The 20,849-nt window shown below is 48.9% G+C and overlaps 1 protein-coding gene and 1 long non-coding RNA gene across 4 annotated transcripts in view; both read right to left on the bottom strand.

Moving 5' to 3' along the window:
* Positions 1-19,245, bottom strand: part of LOC106940834 (plectin-like) — a 41,604-nt gene extending 22,359 nt beyond the window's left edge. Inside the window, exons 1-31 of one of the 3 annotated variants that reach the window (XM_015023672.1) lie at positions 19,106-19,245; positions 17,746-17,835; positions 17,402-17,437; positions 16,025-16,102; positions 15,861-15,953; positions 12,643-12,809; positions 11,616-11,731; positions 11,438-11,544; positions 11,120-11,239; positions 10,950-11,045; positions 10,751-10,878; positions 10,242-10,335; positions 8,475-8,629; positions 7,949-8,342; positions 7,789-7,866; positions 7,553-7,714; positions 7,338-7,442; positions 7,173-7,268; positions 6,793-6,918; positions 6,150-6,302; positions 5,912-6,066; positions 5,540-5,666; positions 4,474-4,657; positions 4,352-4,372; positions 2,595-2,752; positions 2,345-2,523; positions 1,926-2,064; positions 1,489-1,845; positions 1,249-1,332; positions 1,055-1,159; positions 851-949 (exon numbers count right to left, since the gene is read on the bottom strand). In XM_015023672.1, the coding sequence (XP_014879158.1) occupies positions 851-949; positions 1,055-1,159; positions 1,249-1,332; positions 1,489-1,845; positions 1,926-2,064; positions 2,345-2,523; positions 2,595-2,752; positions 4,352-4,372; positions 4,474-4,657; positions 5,540-5,666; positions 5,912-6,066; positions 6,150-6,302; positions 6,793-6,918; positions 7,173-7,268; positions 7,338-7,442; positions 7,553-7,714; positions 7,789-7,866; positions 7,949-8,342; positions 8,475-8,629; positions 10,242-10,335; positions 10,751-10,878; positions 10,950-11,045; positions 11,120-11,239; positions 11,438-11,544; positions 11,616-11,731; positions 12,643-12,809; positions 15,861-15,953; positions 16,025-16,102; positions 17,402-17,437; positions 17,746-17,835; positions 19,106-19,210 (4,107 nt within the window). In that variant the 5' untranslated portion in view covers positions 19,211-19,245. The remainder of the gene's footprint in view (positions 1-850; positions 950-1,054; positions 1,160-1,248; positions 1,333-1,488; positions 1,846-1,925; positions 2,065-2,344; positions 2,524-2,594; positions 2,753-4,351; positions 4,373-4,473; positions 4,658-5,539; positions 5,667-5,911; positions 6,067-6,149; positions 6,303-6,792; positions 6,919-7,172; positions 7,269-7,337; positions 7,443-7,552; positions 7,715-7,788; positions 7,867-7,948; positions 8,343-8,474; positions 8,630-10,241; positions 10,336-10,750; positions 10,879-10,949; positions 11,046-11,119; positions 11,240-11,437; positions 11,545-11,615; positions 11,732-12,642; positions 12,810-15,860; positions 15,954-16,024; positions 16,103-17,401; positions 17,438-17,745; positions 17,836-19,105) is intronic. The other 2 variants (XM_015023673.1, XM_015023674.1) reach the window with 2 other exon arrangements.
* Positions 18,402-19,093, bottom strand: LOC106940836 (uncharacterized). The gene is made up of 3 exons (XR_001423209.1): positions 18,603-19,093; positions 18,514-18,567; positions 18,402-18,451 (listed from the first exon to the last, which is right to left on the bottom strand). It is a non-coding gene; the product is annotated as an uncharacterized LOC106940836 (long non-coding RNA).
* Positions 19,246-20,849: the final 1,604 nt, after the last annotated feature.

The following is a 20,849-nucleotide window of genomic DNA, read 5'->3' on the forward strand; positions in this document are numbered from 1 at the left end:
CGAACCAGTTCTCTGAACCAGTTCACGAACCCGTTCTCTGAACCAGTTCACGAACCCGTTCTCTGAACCAGTTCACGAACCAGTTCTCTGAACCAGTTCACGAACCAGTTCTCTGAACCAGTTCACGAACCGGTTCTCTGAACAAGTGCACTGATACAGTGAACTGATCCAGTTCACTGGTCCAGTTCTGGTCCAGTCCAGCTCAGGAGGAACCATAAAGTTTCCTGTTTGGTTCTGGTGTCACGGTTTAAAGTGTCCCTGCAGAACGCAGCACTGGGGCTCTTTGTTCCTCACAGAAACATTCGGCCTGAGTTCTGGTGGAAACTGCCGGACCGGGTCGGAACCAGCAGCTCTGAACCAGACCTTGGTAACATGACGATTTGTTGGATTCGTTCGGGTTTGTAAACATTAAATTCTGAAATAATGAAGCTCAGATTTTATTTCAGAAAAAATAAAACTTAAGTAAACTAAGACGATCAAAACCGAAATTACAGATTTAAAAACTAATCAATATTTCAATGACATGAAAGTGGATCTGAAAGATTTCTGAGATTTCTGAACTTTCCCCACAGACAGGAAGTGATGTCGTTGTTAAATACCTGGGTGCTGGGGGGAACATTCACCATGCAGCAGGTCAGAGGAGCCAAACAGAAGAGAAAGTTAGAAACCAAGGAGAATCGGCAGGAAGGGGCGGAGCCAGCCGGCCATGTGACCCGCCGGCTTCCTGTTTGCCGACCGGGTCACATGGTCGACACGGAGGACGGACGATTTCACCGCGGCGGGGCGGGAACCGGTTCCGTCGGCCGGACCCGCGGGTCCAAACGGCCCGGTCAGCGAGAGCCGCGCTCACCTGGTCGGCCTCCAGGCGGCGCTGCGCGTCGGAGACGAAGCGGACGCTCTGTGCGGCGAGCGTCATCAGCTCGCTGTAGCGGCTCCGCAGCGACACGTACTGCAGACACACAGACACATCAGGTTCTGGTCCCAAACAGCTCAGCATGTCTCCACCCCCTCCCTTCAAGCCCCTCCCCTCTCCCGTTAAGCCACGCCCCCTGACCTCCTGAATGACGCCGTCGGAGGAAGTCTCCATCCGCGGTTTCTTCAGAGGAGAAGCCGTGGGATCCTGCAGCGCTCTGTAGGTCAGCACCAGCAGCTCGTAATCCTTCAGAACACAAAGTCCAAATGGGTCAGAACCGACCGGACCGGACCTCTCGTTCCGCCGGACGCCAGCAGCTGCTCAGACACCCTCACCTTGATGGAGTCGATGTACGCTGTAGCGTTTTTATAACAACTCTCCACTTCGTCTCGGTTCTTCTCCATTTCCTCCAGGAGTTTCTGAAATAAAGTTTTAAAAAATATTATGAATTTAACATTTATAAAACCATTTCTGTGGTTATTGTCTCTGTGTTTGTATATTAGATGCACATCAGTGGATCAGAGGTTTTTATTGCTATATTGATTATTTATTGTTTTACACCCTGACCCCCCCACCTCCTCCTGGGCCAGCCGGTCCCGCAGTGCCGCTCCGTCTCCGATGGGGACGTCCTGGACGTCCCGGTGTCTCTGCCGGACATCTTCCAGCCAGCAGCTCAGCGAGTCGCAGCCGTCCCTGTGGCTGCGCATGCGGCGCTGCAGCTGCTGCAGCTCCCGCAGCCGCAGCTCCGTCTGGGCCAGCAGGTTCTGCCGGCGCTCCAGCAGGCCGGCCGCCAGCCGCCGGTACCGCTCCAGCTCGTCGTCGCGTTCGCCGTGGATCCGGCTCGTCCTGTCGCCGACGGCGGCCGCGCGCCGCAGCTCATCCGGCAGCCGGTCGAAGACGGCCCGGTCGGCCTCGGCCTCGCCGCGCAGCGCCTGGGCGGAGAGACGCGGCGGTCAGCCGGAGCGCCGGGAAGGCCGGAGCGTGCGAGAGTCCGGACGGATCGGGTCGCTACCTTCAGCTGGCCGCGCTGCTCCTCCACCTCTGGCTCCGACGCCGGAACCTTGGCCGCGTCCCGCAGGCGCGACTCCAGGCTCTGCAGCGACTCTTCGGCATCGTTGGCGCTCCTGATCACAACGTCGATGGTCTTCAGCCTGGAACGCCGGAAACAGATCAGGAGATACAGGAAGCTGTGTGGAGCCCCTCCCACACCTGTTTCTGCAGGCTGCTGGTCAGCTGGCTGAAAGCCACTTTAAGAGATGAAAACTGTTCCCGACCAGAGCCGAGCCCATTTCTTCAACATTTACATGAAAAATATGAATTCATCTGACAAATTTGTGACAAAATGAAAATATCTGGACAGAAAATCTGCCAAGTTTTTAAAAACTGATAAATGCTGGAAACGTGATAACGGTGAAGCTGACTGGTGCTCACCTGTCCAGGTAGACGGTGGACAGGCCGTAGACGGCCTCCATCTTCTTCAGGGTCAGGTCCAGCTCGGAGCGCAAAATCGGACCGGCGCCGGCCGGCTGCGGACCCGCCAGAACCGCCTCCGTCTTCTCAGCGACGGCGCCGAGCTCCTTCTGCAGGCCCTCCAGCTCGGCCTGGACCTTCTGCACAGACACAGAACCTGGTCAGAACCGGGGCAGAACCGGGTCAGGACCGCGCCAGAAGCAGCTGGTACCATCTGCTCGGCCGTCTTGGCAGCGCAGGCCCTCAGCGGCTCGCCGTCGGCCGGCTGCCGCAGACGCGTCAGCGTTTTGTTCTCGCAGCGCTCCAGACGCAGACGCAGGTCCTTCATCTGGGTCAGGAAGGTCTGACACAGCGACTCGTCCTGATCGCCTGCAGGGGGCGGGGCACGAGACACAGACAACACCTGAGCAGGTGGGGGGGAGCAGAGCTCTGGAGAGGTCAACACATATCCTGCAATTACCAAGGCCCCCAGGCTGCAGACCACAGCCACACCCTGCCTGATCCGTCTCCTTCGCTCCAAATGTCCGGTTCTCTCTCTGCTCCTTTCATTCCTTTAGTTTCTCAAACTTTTCCAGGCTGAAGACGCTAGCCCCCTTCACTAAACACTCGGACCACCGAACACGACTTCCTAACATCTACAGCCTGAAATGAAAACATTAGTCTCTTAACTCACTGTCATTGTTCCTCCTAATCTGAAGGGGGCGCTGTTTGGTAAATGTGACTGGCCACGATAAAACCACGATTTGAGTTATTTACAGATTCTGAAAGTGTGGATTCTAACGTAGTTATAGGAAATGCATCAAAAAGGTCCTTCACTGCAACTGTTGTGTGCATTAATGACATTTTATTTGTAATTTCAAAGCATAATAAAAGCAACGTAGATTTGAGTTGCTTTGGCAAAAACATTTTCTTGGACAGTAGCCAGTCCAACATAATTAATTTTATTTCAGGTGCCAAGATGCAGTTGGTCAGCGTGGGGTGCAGACATAGATCTGCATGCTTGCAGATCTATATCTACAGATCTATGTCTGCACCGCGTCCTGAGAAACCTTCCGTTGGTCCCTTCGGGTTTTCTCTTTAGCCTTCAGCAGTTTATCTATTGGTGATTTTAAACACAATCCTTTGGCAAGCTAACTGTAAGCTCACCCCATCTCAAATAAACAATTGATTACATGTAGTACCTTTTGGACCACTAGGAGGCGTCTGCGGACCACCAGTGGTCCAGGGACCACAGTTCGAGAAAGACTGATGTAGTGAAGTTAGTGTAAAATTGGAAATTAGACATTTGGTGTTATTATTTAATGTACAGAAAAATAATTGCTCATATATTTCCAATAGCTGCATTATTTTTTATTGATTTTTGAGTGCGTTTGTTTGCATCTTTTGATCAAACAATTTGCTGAAAATCCCTAAATGAACCAACATGGAGTCTGGCTAAGCACCGTCTCTGCAGCACAAGAAACTGGGACTGCTGGGAGAACCAACGAGACGTCTACCAGCTGGCCCCGCCCACAGACTGGCCCCGCCCACAGATTGGCCCCGCCCATAGACTGGCCCCGCCCATAGACTGGCCCCGCCCACAGATTGGCCCCGCCTATAGACTGGCCCCGCCCACAGACGGGCCCCGCCAACAGACGGGCCCCGCCCCCTTTCCTGGTCTGCAGCCTGTCCTCTCTCTCCGTTTCGTCATTTCAAGACATTCTGTAAGTTTTTCCACTTCAAGTTTTTCATCCTTCATGTTAGTGATGCGTTAACAGAAGTTTATCTTCCAGTTATTACAGAGTTATTGATTATAGATGAGAATCAGCAGCTGTAAAACATGCAGACAAGAAAACCTGACCAGTGATGTTAGGATGAAATAAATCAGCAAAGGTTATTAACATCAGTGATTCGATGCATGAAATGCCGCAACAGGCGACGGAGCGCATTCATTCCTGCTCAGCCAATCAGAAGCTGCCGCTGCCTTACCTGCTCTGGGCAGGACGAAGCCTGCAACAGGAAGCCAACAAGCATTTCACTGTCAGGAAACCGACATGTTCACAAGAAATGATGATGATGATGATGATGATGATGTAGGGAACAGAACGGACCTTGCTCTGCGGCGCTGACCATGGTCTGGTAGTGCTGGCTGGCCCGGTTGTAGCTGGACTCCACCTGCATCCGGTCTTCCGCCCCGAACATCTGCGAGTCAGGACTGTCCCGCAGGAAGTCCTGGTAGTGCTGCTCCAGGTTTCGGAGCGCCAGCCGGTACTCGTCCACCCGCAGAGTCTTAAACTGGAGGAAACGCAGCATCTGTTAGCATTCCCAGCTAGCATCACTTAGCATCCACAACTAGCATCCGTTAGCATCCCCAACTAGCATCTGTTAGCATCCCCAACTAGCATCCGTTAGTATCCCCAGCTAGCATCCGTTAGCATCTCCAACTAGCATCCGTTAGCATCCCCAACTAGCATCTGTTAGCACCCCCAGCTAGCATCACTTAGCATCCACAACTAGCATCCGTTAGCATCCCCAACTAGCATCTGTTAGCACCCCCAGCTAGTATCACTTAGCATCCACAACTAGCATCTGTTAGCATCCCCAACTAGCATCTGTTAGCATCCCCAGCTAGATCAGTTCCACACCAGTTAGGGATGCTAACAGTCACCCAGAGTTTAGCTTTAACCTCCAAACATTTAGATGTTTACTGGGTTCAGCTTCCAAACTGGAAACTAGTGATGATTAAAGTCATTTAAAATAATCAAAGTGATCATTGATCAGGTTAGGGTTAGCCGTGATGCTCTCTGAGCCGATCAATGACCTGAGGAACACAAAGATGCAGGAAGAACTAATGAATCATCAGAAATAATCAGAAATAATCAGGTTCATTGATCCAGAAGCTGATGGAGAGTTCCGGCTTTATTACTTATTATAGAGACAAGTTCACTTAAAGTCTCATTCATTCAAATTATAATCCTTAAAAAGTGTTGGGGCTGAGACAATCTAATTACGTTATTTAGTCATTTTGATTAAATTAAAACTCGTTTTCCTTATTCTCCTCACCCAAAGGTAACATTTATCCAAACCAGACTTAATTTAACTCCTGAATCTTCTCATCACCATGTCAACAGTTTGAACCAGCGGAGGAAGCTCCGCCTCCAGCGGCGGTGCCGTTACCATGGTGACGTTCCAGGAGTTGATGATGTGGACGTCCCTCATCAGGTACTGCCAGGACAGCAGGCTCTTCAGGTCCACAAACATGGTTTGCCACATGGCCTGCAGGCGCTGCAGGTTCCCGTCCAGCCTGGCGGAGACAGTGGGTTAGAGCGGGTCAGGACCGGACCGGACCGGACCAGACCTGTTGGCCTCCAAAGTTTTTATCATGAGGCCAAACATGTGCCATTGTTTCTGTAATCTGGCCAAATTGAAACAATATTTCCATTTTTATGAAACATGAAGTTGCGGGGTTAGGGCCGCCCCACATAATGCTGCGGGCCGCCCCCGGCCCACGGCCCCCAGTATTGTCCCCCAGGCCCCCGCCAGCCTCACCCGGCGACGCTGTTCACCGCGTCCTTATTGGTGGGTGGAACCAGGAAGCAGACGGACGGGACCGCCGCCTCGCTGCCGCGGTCGTTCAGAACCCGCCAGCTGAACGGCTGGGAGTTGCTGAGCAGAGCGCACTCGTCCCCTCTGTGGACTGTGATCTGCAGGAGGACCAGAACCGGGTCGGAACAGGTCAGAACCGGGTCAGAGAACGGGTCAGACCCAGGACAGACAAACTGCTCACCTCCATCTGCTTGAAGTCGCAGACGGCCTGGACCGGCAGCTTCCCTTTGGTGGCGCTGGCCGGGTTCCTGGGCTTTAACTGGACCACAGTCTTGGCGCGGCGCTTCAGACCCTCCAGGTGGGTTTGAAACTCGGCCAGCTGCTCCTTCTCGTCCTGGAACAGAAACGGGTCGGGATCCAGAACCAATACGCTGCTGAGCAGAACCGGTTCTGATCCAGTTAGAGTGCCGATATCCAATATGACTATTGCCATTATGGTTGATATTTATCAATATTATAGATTTTCAGGATGCCTGAGATATCGGGTTGTTATGTGACAGAGATGGTGATGCAGCAAAGCATTATGGGAGTTTAACTGAAGCAGAGATGCAACGGTGACATAAGGAATACGATATCAGTACGTATCGGTTATCGGCAGTAGCAGCATTATCGATCAGCCCAGACCTTCATATTGGAGCAGCCGTATCGACAATCAGGCGGTACCGATACATCGTACAACGACCGAACACACTGACCGGCCCAACTAAAACCCAAAGTGGACCCGACGTCCGGCAGTGAAAGAGTCATGAAGAACTCCAGAATAAAAGCATGAAACCATATAGATATGCTTGATTCTCAGGTGGAGCTGAAGCCGATGAACTCACAGCAGCGTCCTGCAGCAGATCCTCCAGCCGAGTCACCGTGACGGAGCGGTCGCAGGTGTACTTCCTCTTCATCACTTCCTGCATCTTCCTCATCCTCTCCTCAGCCTCCTTCACATCGGTGAAAAACTGCAGGGAGAGTTCAGAGCTGAAGGAGCAGTCTGACCTCAGGTTGACCTCAGGCTGACCTCAGGTTGACCTCAGTCTGACCTCAGGCTGACCTCAGGCTGACCTCAGGTTGACCTCAGTCTGACCGCAGGCTGACCTCAGGCTGACCTCAGGCTGACCTCAGGCTGACCTCAGTCTGACCTCAGGTTGACCTCAGGTTGACCTCAGGCTGACCTCAGGCTGACCTCAGTCTGACCTCAGGATGACCAGCGTACCTGGAAGTAGGCGGTGTTCTCCTTCAGGTGTGTCTCGATGCAGCAGCAGAGCTGCAGCAGCCAGCTCCACTGCGTTTGCAGCGCCGCAGTGAACGCCTGGGGAGGAAAACCATGTTTCAGTTGATTTCTCTAAATTGCCGCTCGCTTTGCTCCGCGGCGTCTCACCTCGATGGTTGGCCTGGCAGGGTGTCCGTCCCGCAGCAGCTTGTCTCCGGAGGCCTGGACGCCGTTCACCTTCTTCTCCCGCAGCTCCAGCTCTCGCATCAGGCCCTGCAGCAGAGAAACAGCCGGGTTCTTATGGCTGTGGCACCACATGGCGGCCGGCCTGCGGGACGTCCCGCAGGCCGTCCCGCAGCAGCCTCTAGGCGCCAAACGCTTACCGAGTAGCTTTCCTTCTTGGAAGCCATGTTGGAGTTCTTGTCGCTCCAGTCGTAGTTGACCTCTTCCTCCTCTTTCTCGTTCAGCCACATTAGTTCCTTAGTGGCTGCGCTGACAAAGGCGTGCAGCTCCACCAGGTGGCGCAGGCGAGCCTTAGAGGCGCTCTGCAGAGAGGAAGAGGATTTGTGATGGTGGAAACGCTGGCAGGCAGACAGGAAGAGCTCGTTGTGTTGCTCACCAGAAGCTTTCCGTACTGCAGCTCCAGTTTTCCCAGATATTCCCGGTACGCAGCCTTACAGGCCGGAGAAATCTGACCCTGCAGAGTCACAAACAACGAGATGAAGACCCCACCTCCTCTTCCTCACCATCAACCCTCAGGAGGTTTCTGTCCGCTGTACCTCGTCGGCCTTCGCCCTCTCGATCTTGGAGCGAAACTCCTCCACAGACTGGTGCAGGCCCCGGTGGCTGCCCAGCTGCGTCTCCACGTTGGGCAGGTCGGAGCCCCACTCGCCCTCCTCCACCCGCCGCTGGTTGTCCTCCACCCAACCCAGTAGGTCCAGCACGTAGCGCAGCGTGACCTCGTCCAGCTCCGGACGCACCCTGGAGGACTGCTGGGGTGGACCGACCTGGGAGTGGACCTGAACTGGGATCTGGGTCATGGGGATCTGGGTCATGGGGATCTGGGTCATGGGGATCTGGGTCATGGGGATCTGGGTGGTGGTCACGCCTGACTTCAGGCGCAGGTTGTACTCACTGCGGACGTTTACGAGCCTCTCATGGAGACGATAGACTCTAAAAGAGCCCAGAAATGATCACATCAACGTCTTGAAGGAAGAATTTCAGTAAAACTCTGGATCAGCTGGCAGCAGGAGCAACGCAGGATGAAGTGCTGCAGCCTTCAGGTCTGTCAGAAACACCATTTACCTGCGATACATCTGTTCGGCCTGCAGATGGCGTCCATCTTTCAGCAGCTGTACATCATTGAAGAGCAAGCGGATCATTGCCTCTGCTTTCTCCAGGTCTGCCTCCACCTCTGCTGTGTGCTGAGCCGGTTTCCCAGAACTCATCATCCTCACATCCTGCAGCAAACAGGAAGTTCAGCAATCCGACATGCTTCACACCGTGGCACGGAAAACTCTCAAGATTTCTCCCTGATTCTCTTCACTGTAAAACACTGACTGCTGAGGACGACTCCACACAACCGCCTCTTAAACTCGCCTGATCCCTTAAATGGCTGGTTGGTAAAAACAATAAATTCATTCAATACATTTTAAAAATATATTTTTATTTAAATGAGTCAGTTTTTCTTAAGCAAAACCATTTCAATCTTGAAATATTTAAATATGACTGGAATTTATCAAGTGATAAATTTCTAATTAGCCATTTCCTGTTTATCAATAACCAGTGAGTCTATTCCTTTTAAACCAAACGTCTGATTGGTTTAAAGTGTGCTAGCTCCGCCTCCAGACTTTGATATGTGTAACTGACAACAAATAAATTCTTGAATTGTTGCAGTGGGCCAAAATACAATAAATAAATAAATAACTGATTAAATAATTATTACAATTTGTCATACAATATTTAATGTTCCTGTATGGAGTTAGATTTGTTTCACAATTACTCAATAAAAAAAAACAACAAAAAACACAATCATGTCAAACAAAAACAGAGTTGTGATCAAAACCTTTGGATTTAAAAAAAATTGTTTCAAACAAAAAAAATATTTAAATCAAATTGTAAGAATTATTCTTTTTAAAACAAAAAATTGCTTTAAAAACTTTTTTAATTGAAATCACAAATTTTTGTTTGAAACTTTTATTTTTGCATATCAGAATTTTTTGGTCGACAGCCTAAGTTTTTGGTTGAGTCTAAGTTTTTTCTGAGCTCCTGTTTTTTGGTTGAACTCGTTTTCTTGCTTATACAACTTTATTTGCTTTGGCGAAGCTTCCATGAACATTCTGGGCGGGGCTTAAGGACGAGCGATGTAAGACGTGTTCCGATTGGTTAGCGCTGACTAAAGCGGATGACTCCCTGAGATCTCAGAACTCTGTCCCGAGCTTCAGGGCTTCGGTGACGGGACACAGAATGTGATGGTAAGTAATCTTCACAAAATTACACCGTTTAGCAGCTTCTAAAGTGTCCACCCTGTTTCAAAGAAGAAATCTTACACAACTTATGACGACAGTCACATATTTTGTCTGCCGTGATCCCCGGTAGCATATTGTGCTAGCTAATGTTAGCACTAGGTAAAGTTCATAAACTAGGCTTGTGTAATATTCATTAACCAGCGAACCTCTGTCGAGTGGCATGAAGCATGGAAAATACCAAATATATCTGGAGGAAATATGAGTTAAAAACTGTTGTGTGGGGGGACTGCAAATTTGTAAAATGAACCATTTTCAGTTTATATGTAGAGGGCACCTATTAAGACAAATAGAAAAAGTTTCATGCAGAAAAAAAAATACTTTTTTTTTTTTTTTACTTTAAAATGGGTTAATTTGACCCGCAACATAACAGGAGGGTTAATCATACATAATTAGTTTTTTTATTTTAAGTACAGATTTACAATTTTATCTGAATGACCAAATTTACAAATATGTATCTATTTCATTAATTAATGTAACCCTCTGCTGCCCCCTGCAGCACCAACAAGGCATTACAGCAGCATGACAACATGTTGGAGTTGCTCACCGTCTGCAGCAGCGTCTCCACCTGGTTGAGCTGCTCCTCACACACCCCCGACTCCATCTGGACCTTACTGACGATCCTCTGGAGTCGCTCCAGCCTGCAGCGAGGAGAAGAGGTCAGAGGTCAACATGCATGATAGAAAAAGAGGAGGCAGAGGAGTGGGCACTCACTGCGTCCTCCTCTGCAGCACATAGTGGTAGCCCTGATGCAGGAAAGCCATGATGTGAGTCTAAACTGAGAGCGGCCAAAGCCACAGGGCTGGAAGCGACGCCCCGCCGCCATGTGACCAGAAAACGTTTATGTTTTCTCCATGGCGATGAGATGGGGTCATGTGCTTCCTTTAATTTGATGATTTACTTCCTAACCAACAAAACAAACAGTGTTTGATGTGTTTGGACTCATCAGGAGATGAGTCACGGTCCGGCGCCGTGTGACGCATCGCAGCGGTCCAGTGGTGGTGCACCGTGTTGCTCTGCAGCATGTGACTCTGCAGTGGGTTGGGTTTTGCTTACCTCTCAAACTCGGTCCGGAGGAGGCGCTCTCGCTCCAGGATGCCCACATGCAAACGCCCCCACTCCTTCTCCACGTCCAGCGGATGGTAGCCTGGAGGAACCTTCACCAGGCCGGCCTGCACGGCACCCTGCAGACGGAAACGGCGTGAGTCCGGGTCCGAGTCCGGGTCGCTCCGTCGGGGGAAGCCGGGGAACTCACCTCAAACGACTTGAAGATGTGTTTGGAGCGGTTCTTGTCTGCCTCTTTGGCCGGCAGCTCGGTTTCCTTGAACTTCAGGAACTGGCGCCAGAGAACCTGAGGAGGAAACGCAGACGTCAGTTCATCATCCAGCTCCTCATCCTCAGGATGAAGGTGGGCGACGCGGTCACCTCGATCTCCTCGTAGCTGCTGGGGAACTTCCTCTCCTGGAAGACCAGGATGTGGTGGCGGATCCACTGCAGCAGCACGGTGACCACCTCGTAGTACTCCTGCCAGCGCAGCTCCAGCTCCTGCAGGGTCAGGATGTTATCCAGCTGCAGCTCACATACAAACCACTTTATCACTTAACAGAGAGACAGGAAGACCAGAACCAGGACCGGTTCTGGATCCATAAACACATGAGGTTCAGATGCTGCTCTAAACATCTGGCTCCATTTCATCTACTGGCGCCTACTGGACGCACTGATCAGAAACGGATCAGAACTCACGTTGGCCTTGACGCCGTCCTGGATGTCCGGGACGCGGGGCATGGCGTCGTACAGCGAGGAGACGTACGTGATGATGGACTTCTCATCTGGGTGGGGAACGTCCACATCTGGACAGGAACACGGAGCAGTGAGAACCTGCCGGACCCGAACCCTGCCGCGAGGTTCTGGTTCTGCTCACCTTCTGGGTCCAGCAGCCTGGTGACTCCCAGCTCTCGCTCAGCCACACTGAAGGCCTGCTCCAGGTTCTCCTGGTTGGTCTGCCGGTACACCTGGTTCATGTCGATGAGGCTGGGCCTGCACACAGAGAGGCGCCACACCGGGTCAGGACAGAACCTTTAACCACCCGACGCCAGGCGGGCCGACGGTCAGCCTGGCTAGGAAACCAGAAACCAGGAAGTCCTCCAGCAGTGGGAGACGGGCAGCCCTCTGACTGGATGGAGGAACCGGTTAAACCCAGAAGGTTCTGCAGGCAGGTTTAACCGGGTCAGAACCAGACGATCCGAGCTGCAGCTGGCTGGGTTTTCGTTTTGGAAGCAACAAGAAAGGAAGTTAGAAAACAATCAGCTTGTCCAATGAAATCCAGAGAAACAAGTCGGGAAACAAGACACTAATAAAAGATTTATTATAATTTTAATCCAAAGTTTAACAATAATGAAACCACAGACACAAGGAGAATGTTTGAATTAAAGCTCAGAGCAGCTATTTCAATAAAACCAGTTCGTTTCTATTAATCACCAGCAGAATAACCAGTGAATTTAATCAGATGTGCAGCTTAATATGCCAAAGGAAGCAGCAGCAGCATCAGCGCTGCTGTGGCTTGTTGCCATGGTAACGCTGTTTTCCTGTCGTTGACGCGGTGATGATGCAGCGACTCGGAGGGAAAATCAGCTTCCTCAGAGCTGCAGAGGAAGGAAGGACAATTCTTTCCAGTGAACCCAGTATCGCTGCTGCTGCCCCAGTATAAGGAACTTTTCCTGCTTCGCTGCAGCAGAACGTTCAGTTCAGAACCTTTACCAGACCCGGTCCGACTGCATGGCAACGGGTGGCCATGTTCAGGTCAGACTCCCGCCTCCGAACCCGCAGTGACCAACACCGGACAGACAACGGCCTGAAATATGCACGAGGTCAGAGAGCAGAACTCTAGCCTCAGAACCAGACCCGGTCCAGACCGGTTCTGGACCGGGTCTCACCTGTTGTAGCCTCACCTGTGCCTGTGAATGACGGCGTTGAGCAGCCGGCCGTCCCTCCAGCTGGTGGTGAAGTTGTCGCAGCGCAGCCCCTGGTAGCCCTCCACCATCCGCTGGGCCCACAGCAGCAGACGCTCCTTGGCCGTCATGTCGGCCGACTGGCCGTTCACCTGGATGTCCGAGATCTGGGGAGACCAACAGCACACGGTCAGAACCAGAACCAGACCCAAGTCTGGACCAGAACTCCTGCTGCTCTTTGGGTTAAGCTAACCACACTACGTTTCTGCTGAACAAGGTCATGACTTCCAGCTAATCAGTTCTGAGAATCGGCCATTTTTTTTCCTGGCGGTGATTTTGTATCCGAGTTCAGTTCTGCTGCAGTTGCAGGTAAGCGAGTCGAACCGCTCAGAAATGCGTGTATTAACGCTCAGGAGTCTCACATCGCCGCGGCATCAGAGCCTCTTCTGGTTAATGTCGGTTTTCTCGGGAACGTTCCCACATCAGAGGGGAACGTCCGTTTTTGGAGACCTGAAGGACGAGCGTTTCAGGAACCTCCGCCAGGATATCAGGAGGGATTTTCTGAAAGACTTGGTCTGACTGAGGGTCGGTTCCTTCCCTATGGAAGCGAGGGACACAGCGAAGCGCTAAGCTGCTGATAAAAGGGACAGCAAAGCTGATTGTAGACATGAATGCTGTGTGTCGGTAGAGACGTCCTGGCCGGTGGTCAGCATTGAGCCTCCTGTTAGCGCTGTGTGCTAGCTGCTAGCTGCTAGCTGCCTCCTGGAGGATTCAACTGCTCTGCATGCTTTGGATATAAGTATTAGTTTTTGCTGGTTTTGTCCCGGGGAACAAAAATGGTCCAATTCGGTGACGTCCTTGACGCTCCGTTAGCTAACTCCTTCATTATGTCCAGGCTTCGTTTAATGCATTCATATTGTGGTAGCATTAATATTTGAATAGTCATCTGACATGCATGGACTGTAGTTAAACTGCGCTCCATGTTGTAGGTAGCTGGTGTGGATGCAGAGGGAGTAAATCCAGTAACACCATCACTGCCAAGCGTTCATGTGAATGCGCGGTTCTGCAGGTTCTGCTGCTCTGGGTCAGACTCTGGCTCCAACAGGTAGAAAGTTTCTCTGCCGGTAGATAATCGCTGCTACCGAACTACAGAAATGGCTGAAGGGGTGGAGTGGAACCTGGAGGGTGGAAACGTCTCCTTCACATTTAAAATACCGAGTTTCTGTAAAACGCCTGAGAACAGGAGAAACGAGGAATTCAGACCGAAGCATTGCAGTTCTACTGTCTGCAGACCAGAAGTGAAGGAGTCAAAGCTCCAGATGCTCACTTTAAATCTGCAGTTTGAAATCGTTTGAGGCTCTGGACGGTTCTGCCTCCATCTTCATCTGGTTTTCAGTTATTTATGATCCGATCCGACCTTTCCAGAACTCATGACGCCCATAAATCTGGCCTGGCTGCGTTGTGATGCATCAGAACCAAACAGAACCTGGAAGTGTGAGAATGCGGGCTTTGTTTTCATTTAATGCGCCCGCAGGCAGCCGCTAATGGCTGCTGGACCGAGAGACGGGAAAATTTTATTGGTGCTGGGAGGAAAAACTCTGAGTCACATGGAGGAGGAGAATCCCAACGGAACATTTCAGAGAACAAAAACAACTTTCTGGGGTTTTTCCAGGACTGAGCTTCTGGAACCAGTTTAATCCCAGTATTTTGGAGAGTTTAATCTGGATTATTCCTGCAATGAGACATAACATCTAAAACTCTCAGTTTGGGTCTAATTATCAGTTTCCGGCTGCAGCTTCAAAACATTTTCATCCTTCAGTTTATTTCACAAACTGCTGAAACCTGCAGAGACTTTCTGTTTGTAGAGATCCGGGAAAGTCGAGGCGAGTGGGATTATTCCCCGCAGGCGGATAATCTCCTGCTGCAGCCGCTCTCAACCGGTTTCATGGCTGAGTCAGAGCACAACTAATAATTTTATTCCTAAAACAGGAAGGGTGGAGACGATGGGAAAGGAGGAAACCCCGAGCCTGGCGGGTCCAGAATGAACCCAAACCCGACACGGACCTGGGAGTGAAGATGGAGCTAAAGGGACTCCGCCATGTTGGTCATGTTGGTCCGCCATGTTGGTCATGTTGGTCCGCCATGTTGGTCATGTTGGTCCGCCATGTTGGTCGCCAGAGCGTCTCCACCCACATTCCCCGCCAGTCAGAACCTCCAGACTGAAACTGGGCTGAGACTCCAACAGAACCACCAACATGTTCTGATCCCTTGGAGGTTTGGGAATTATCGCTCTGCTTGTCCAGGTGAAACCTGCTGGAAGGATTTTTCCAGGCAGCCTGACTGGAGCTGCGGGTCGACACCAGAACCGGCGCTTCCTCCAGGCAGGAAGTCGACTGCAGCTTAGAAACTGAAGTTCAGACGCAGCTCAGGGAAACGGCGTTTTTTCACTTTCAGCACACAGAAAATGGGATGAAATGGAAATGTAGAAAACACTTTGGGAGTCGTGAGGCATGTCTGGTCCTGTGAGGAGAGCCGGATGAAAAGCAGGAAACCAAAGCGAGTCGTCTGGTTTCCTGCAGACAGCCTCACTGAGCTGCCTCGCCCTTAACTCCCCAGGAGGTTTCTGCACCTCCACCATCACTTTCAGCCTCTTGGTGAAGCAGGAAAACACCTTCAGTATTTCCATCAACGCAGGAAAAACCAACTACCTGCCATGTGGAGGCCAACGGCTTCTCGCTTACCAGGAATAAAAGGAGAGCGAAGGACGGCTGAATGGGTTTATCACCAGGGAATCGCAACAAACTTAAAAACACAGGAGCTTAAGCAAAAACTGAACATTTCAAGGACACTGGAGAACATTTCATAAACATTTCCTTCACACACCACTTGCTTTGCACCTTGCATTCAGCATCTAGATTACCTTACATTACCTGTATGTCCACTGATTGCACTTCTGCTGCTGTGTGTGTGTGATTGTGTATTTATTGTCCATCTATATATTCTTCTTATTGCACAGTGTATAGCAGTGTGTGTGTGTTTGTTTTTTTGGGGGGTGGGGTTACTGTCATGTGTTTATACGTTTAGTTTAACTGCACATTGGAGAATGATGAGATGCAATTTCAAACATCTGTGTAAACCCTGTCACATAGATCTTTGACAATAAAGTTCACTTGACTTGACAAATCTGGAGTTTAAATGTTGTAAATCTCCTGGATTACCTGGAAGTGGAGGATGATGGTCCATATGAGGCCCAGAGTCAGCTTGGGGTTTCCATCTGCAATGTCATCATTTCTGATGTTAACCAGTTTGACCTGAAAAGGGGGCAGAGGTCGGGGTTAGGGTTAGAGAGACGAGGGCGCCGTCTGTCCAGAATGTCCCTCACCTGTCTGTGCTTGAGGAAGTCCAGAGCGATCTGGACGTTCTGCAGCTTGTGGAAACGCATTCGGCCCTTCTCCCGCGGCTGCAAGAGACCACAGAGGACACACTTAGACAAAACTCCATGGTCCAGTGGCTAGCTATGCTAACAGCTATGCTAGTCATGGTGCTGGAGGTCAGAGGTGAAACTGCATGTTTGTGGTCAGATCTGACCCAGAGATGCGCCACAGATGGAGCCAAGATGGAGCGGGTGACAGCATGAAGATGGATGACAAACATTCCCAGTGATCTCCGCTACGTCTGTCCGTCCATAACGGAAAAACGATTCCCTGTTTGAGCAGCTTTAACAGATTCCAGAAGAATCTAAAGCTGGACTGGAGCATCTCAGAGCTGCAAACTGAATAATGATAATAATGATAATAATAATCTCACATTAATATCATTATTATGATAACCCTATGATAAAGGGTTGAGATGTCTGTGGTTGAACTGGTTTCTCTAGATCCTGTAAAATATGGAACATTTTTTAATTTGGTGAAATAAAGAAGAACATCATCAGCGTTCGGCTGAACTTCACCGCCTCTTTCAGGCACAATCTGACGCTAAACTCTTAGATTATTTGGTTTTATTCAACAGAATTTTAATTTGTCTTTTCTTTGGAATTAAAAATCTCAGAATGGTGCAAGCATATTTTTTTTAATTTAATGCAAGTGAAAGTGAAAAAAAAAGAAACAATTTTATTTATTTGATAGTTGACAGGAAAGTTGGTCATGAGAGAAGGGGGAAGACATGTGGCAAAGGTCGCCAGGCCAGGAATCGAACCTGCGACAGCTGCCTCGAGGACTAAGGCCCCAATATGTGGACTGTGCTTAACCCCTGCGCCACCACAGCACTCCCAACAAAATCATTGTTAAATAAGAATGTTGTAACTGAGCTCAGAAAGCACAAAATAACTATATGGTAAACATAAAATACTTTTTGATGAGAAAGGAATAAACTGGTTATTTTCTAAAACCAAAAATAAAAACATGAATAAATATACAATGAAAATATGCTTATTGCCTTATTCATCTCATTGTTTCTGAATATCTTAATTTAAATTACACTTCTGGTCATTTTTCTGTTGGATTAAAATCAGCAGCAGAAATTGTAAATTAGCATCTTATATTTCTCACTGAATCTTTTAGTTCTGCTCGTTTTATTTCTGATTTGATCTTCTGAGTTGACCTTTGACCCTCTAACATGATGCTGCCATCACCAGTGATCAGAGGACGGTGAGGATGGAGGTTTGGGGTGACGGCCAACATGCAACGACCGGCAGGCTGCCACCTGGTGGTGATGCATGCCACGCCCGCCTCCCACCTGCAGTCCAGGCGCCACTCACCAACCGCACGCTCCTCACAACGTCGCGCTCCCTCGGCTACAGCCGGAGCGTCGCGAGACAGGAAGGCAGAGGGCAGAGGTCAGAGGTCAGGGTAAGCAGACAGCAGTTAGAAGAAAGGAAATAAAAAGGCTCAAACAAAGACAGAGAAGTGCAGAACGGTTACAAGATGGAAGCCAGAAATGAAATTAGTGTTTCAAAGTGAGCTCAGCCTCAGCAGGACCTGAACAGATCTACAAGTCATGCAGACGTGGAGACAGGGCCGCTGCTGACCGGGGGCGACCAGGGGGACAGACACACCGGGGGACAGCGACTCAGAGAGGACAGGGACACCGGGGGATACTCACCAACATCTCTCCAGACAGGACCTCCAGCAGGGAGATCAGGTTGTGTCCGTCCCTCAGGTCTTCGTAGAGATCGGTGACGTGCCTCTGGGCCTGCAGCAAAACACCTGACAGGTCAGTCACCTGTTATTAGCCAACCTGGTTATTACCCTGTTATTAGCTAACCTGGTTATTATTCTGTTATTAGCTAACCTGGTTATTACCCCATCAGCTATTCTGGTTATTACCTTGTAATAACCAGAATAGCTGGTTATTACAAGTAACCAGCTATTCTCATAATAGCTGGTTATTAACAGGTAATAACAGCTGTTAATAACCATGTTATTAACAGGTTGATAACATTGTTATTACTCTGTTAGCTAACCTGGATATTATTCTGTTATTAGCTAACCTGGTTATTACGCTGTTATTATCTAACCTGGTTATTAATCTGTCATTAGCTAATCTGGTTATTAATCTGTCATTAGCTAATCTGGTTATTAATCTGTCATTAGCTAATCTGTCATTAGCTAGAATAGCTGGTTATTACAAGTAACCAACTATTCTCATAATAGCTGGTTATTAACAGGTAATAACCTGTTATTAGGTTAATAACATGGTTATTAACCTATTAGCTAATCCGGTTATTAACCTGTTATCAGCTAATCCGGTTATTACCCTATTAGCTAACCTAGTTATTACCCTGTTATTAGCTAACCTGGTTATTAACCTGTTATTAGAGAACTCGGTTATTAACCTGTTAACTAAACTGGTTATTAGGCAGTTATTAACCTGTTATTAGCTAACCTGGTTATTAACCTGTTATTAGCTAACCTGGTTATTAACCTGTTAACTAAACTGGTTATTAGGCAGTTATTAACCTGTTATTAGCTAACCTGGTTATTAACCTGTTATTAACATTGTCTCACCACAGTTCCAAACATGATACAACAGCACACAGACAGCTATTGGCTCAAATTTATTCATACAGCCTCAACCGCTGATCAATAAAAATAGAAATTAGATTCCACTAGACAATGGTCATTTGTCTAGTTGGTTGAATTTGTTAATCACTCAAAGACATGAAGGAACTAATGTCAAAAAGCAAATCAAACTAAATATAATTCAAACTGATTTTAGAGTTTTAATAGACGGACAAATTAAAAACGGACTCAGATTAAACCACAGCTCTACGTCTGACTCCAGGAATGAAGAAACTAAGCAGATTTTCAAGCTTTCATTTACGGTTCAGCTTCTCATCTTCAGCGGATAAATTCAACAAAACTGCAGAAAATTCTCCTGAAGATGTTAGACAGCAGGAAAAGAGGGAGGTTAGGCGGGTCAGGGAGAGGCAGACATGCAGGCAGGAGCGACCGGGTCCTACCTCGGCCTTCCAGTGCTGATGGGAAGGAGGGATGGAGGAGGACAGGAGGAAGGAGAGAGGATGGAGAGAAGAAACAGTTTGCTGTGAGATGATGGAGAACCTCATGGAAATGTTAAAGTGCAGACAGTGTTTCCATTCCAGATCTGCCTTAAAACTTCAGGAAGAGTCAAAGATGTGAGCCGACTTCTGTGTTTTGTCCTTCGACTGCTGCAGGCGAAACCCCCGAAAACCCTCAGCAGCATCAGGACGTTATCACCAAACTTTGTTGTACACTTTTTCCACAACAAAAAACTGAAAATATTTAAATTCTGCTTATTTTTTTCCACTGGAGAATCCAGAAGAAACGTTGGAGCTTAGCGCTGACAAAACGTTTCCATGAATCCGTCAACTGGACATATTCCAAAAGGTTTTCCTTTCTGAGCCTCCAAGATGCATTGAAACGCCAAGGTCTGCTGCGCGGGCTCACACACACACACACACACACACACACACACACACACACACACACACACACACCAGAGCAGATGAAACTATCTGGTGTTTTTAACAGGCCCGTTTGGGCCCGACTGCAGATTAGCCTCACAGTAACGTCAGCACTTCCTGTTCATGTTTAGCGTTTGTCCAAATGCAAAGAAACAAGATGAGACAGAGAAGTGGAACAGAGTGGTTCTGGCCCGGATCCTAAAACGGATCCAGGTGGGAGCGGGCCGCATGCAGAGACACCCGGCTGGTCTGGACTTCATTGTGAGCAGATGGAGTCTGGTTCTGCTGGTTCTTCAGGAACCGGACCGACTCTGGAGCTCATTTAGACTTCAGGGCTGAACTGATTAAACTCAGCTGGACTTTAACAGCATGAAGGCAGGACGAACCAGTCAGGATTCTGGACCAGATCTGAAGCGTTTGCTGTGCTGGTTGCTGAGAGACGGAAGCTGTTCCGGGTTTCAGGATGTTTTCCTCCTTCAGTTCCATAGATTTGGTTCTACTGGAACCAGAACTCCATCACCTGCTCCACCTCCAGCTGCTGTGGCTCTGAGTCAAACCAACCTGTTCCCCTCCTGGCCTGTGGGGGCGCTGCACCAAGAACCACTGAAGGAAACGACACCAAAACCTCTGAAGACACTGAGAGCAACTTCCTTCTTCACCAGATGGAAACAAGATGGAGGCGTCAGATTTTAGGTAAGGTAATTTTATTTATGTAGCACATTTTCAGCAACAAGGCAATTCAAAGTGCTTTACATGAGTTACAAGGAAATACAAACAAAATAACAAACCAAAGGAAAGAAAAAAAGAAGGAGAGCTAAATCCTTTCCTGGGTTAAAAGTAATATAAACTCAGCAGTTGTTGACTCAATAATCACACTGCTGATATTAGCATCCACACTTTAATGGTCGCCATCAACAGTTAACAACATGCGCTCCTCACACAACAGAATGAAAAAACTACAGCTCTAGCCCCGCCTCCCACTACCGCACATCTCACACATGGCAGTATGCTACTTACAACTTAACAGCAGTGACTGATCCTGTTAAGTATTTCTGGATTCCAAGTTCGTAGTTATTCTAATTCTGATTCCATTTCTGGGCTGTATAATGTTGATCTAAATAGTGCGTACTACACAATTTCTGATATTACTAATAAACTAAAATAATCCTTTTCTGGGTTAAATAGGGAGTACTCCACCGTTGCTAACAAAATAAAACAAAAAAAAAGGACATTAGGGCAAATGGCAACATTCAGACAAAAC

This window comes from Poecilia latipinna, unplaced genomic scaffold, assembly GCF_001443285.1.
Source record: "Poecilia latipinna isolate Pla-1442-1.1 unplaced genomic scaffold, P_latipinna-1.0 Scaffold3381, whole genome shotgun sequence".
Taxonomy (NCBI): Eukaryota; Metazoa; Chordata; class Actinopteri; order Cyprinodontiformes; family Poeciliidae; genus Poecilia; species Poecilia latipinna.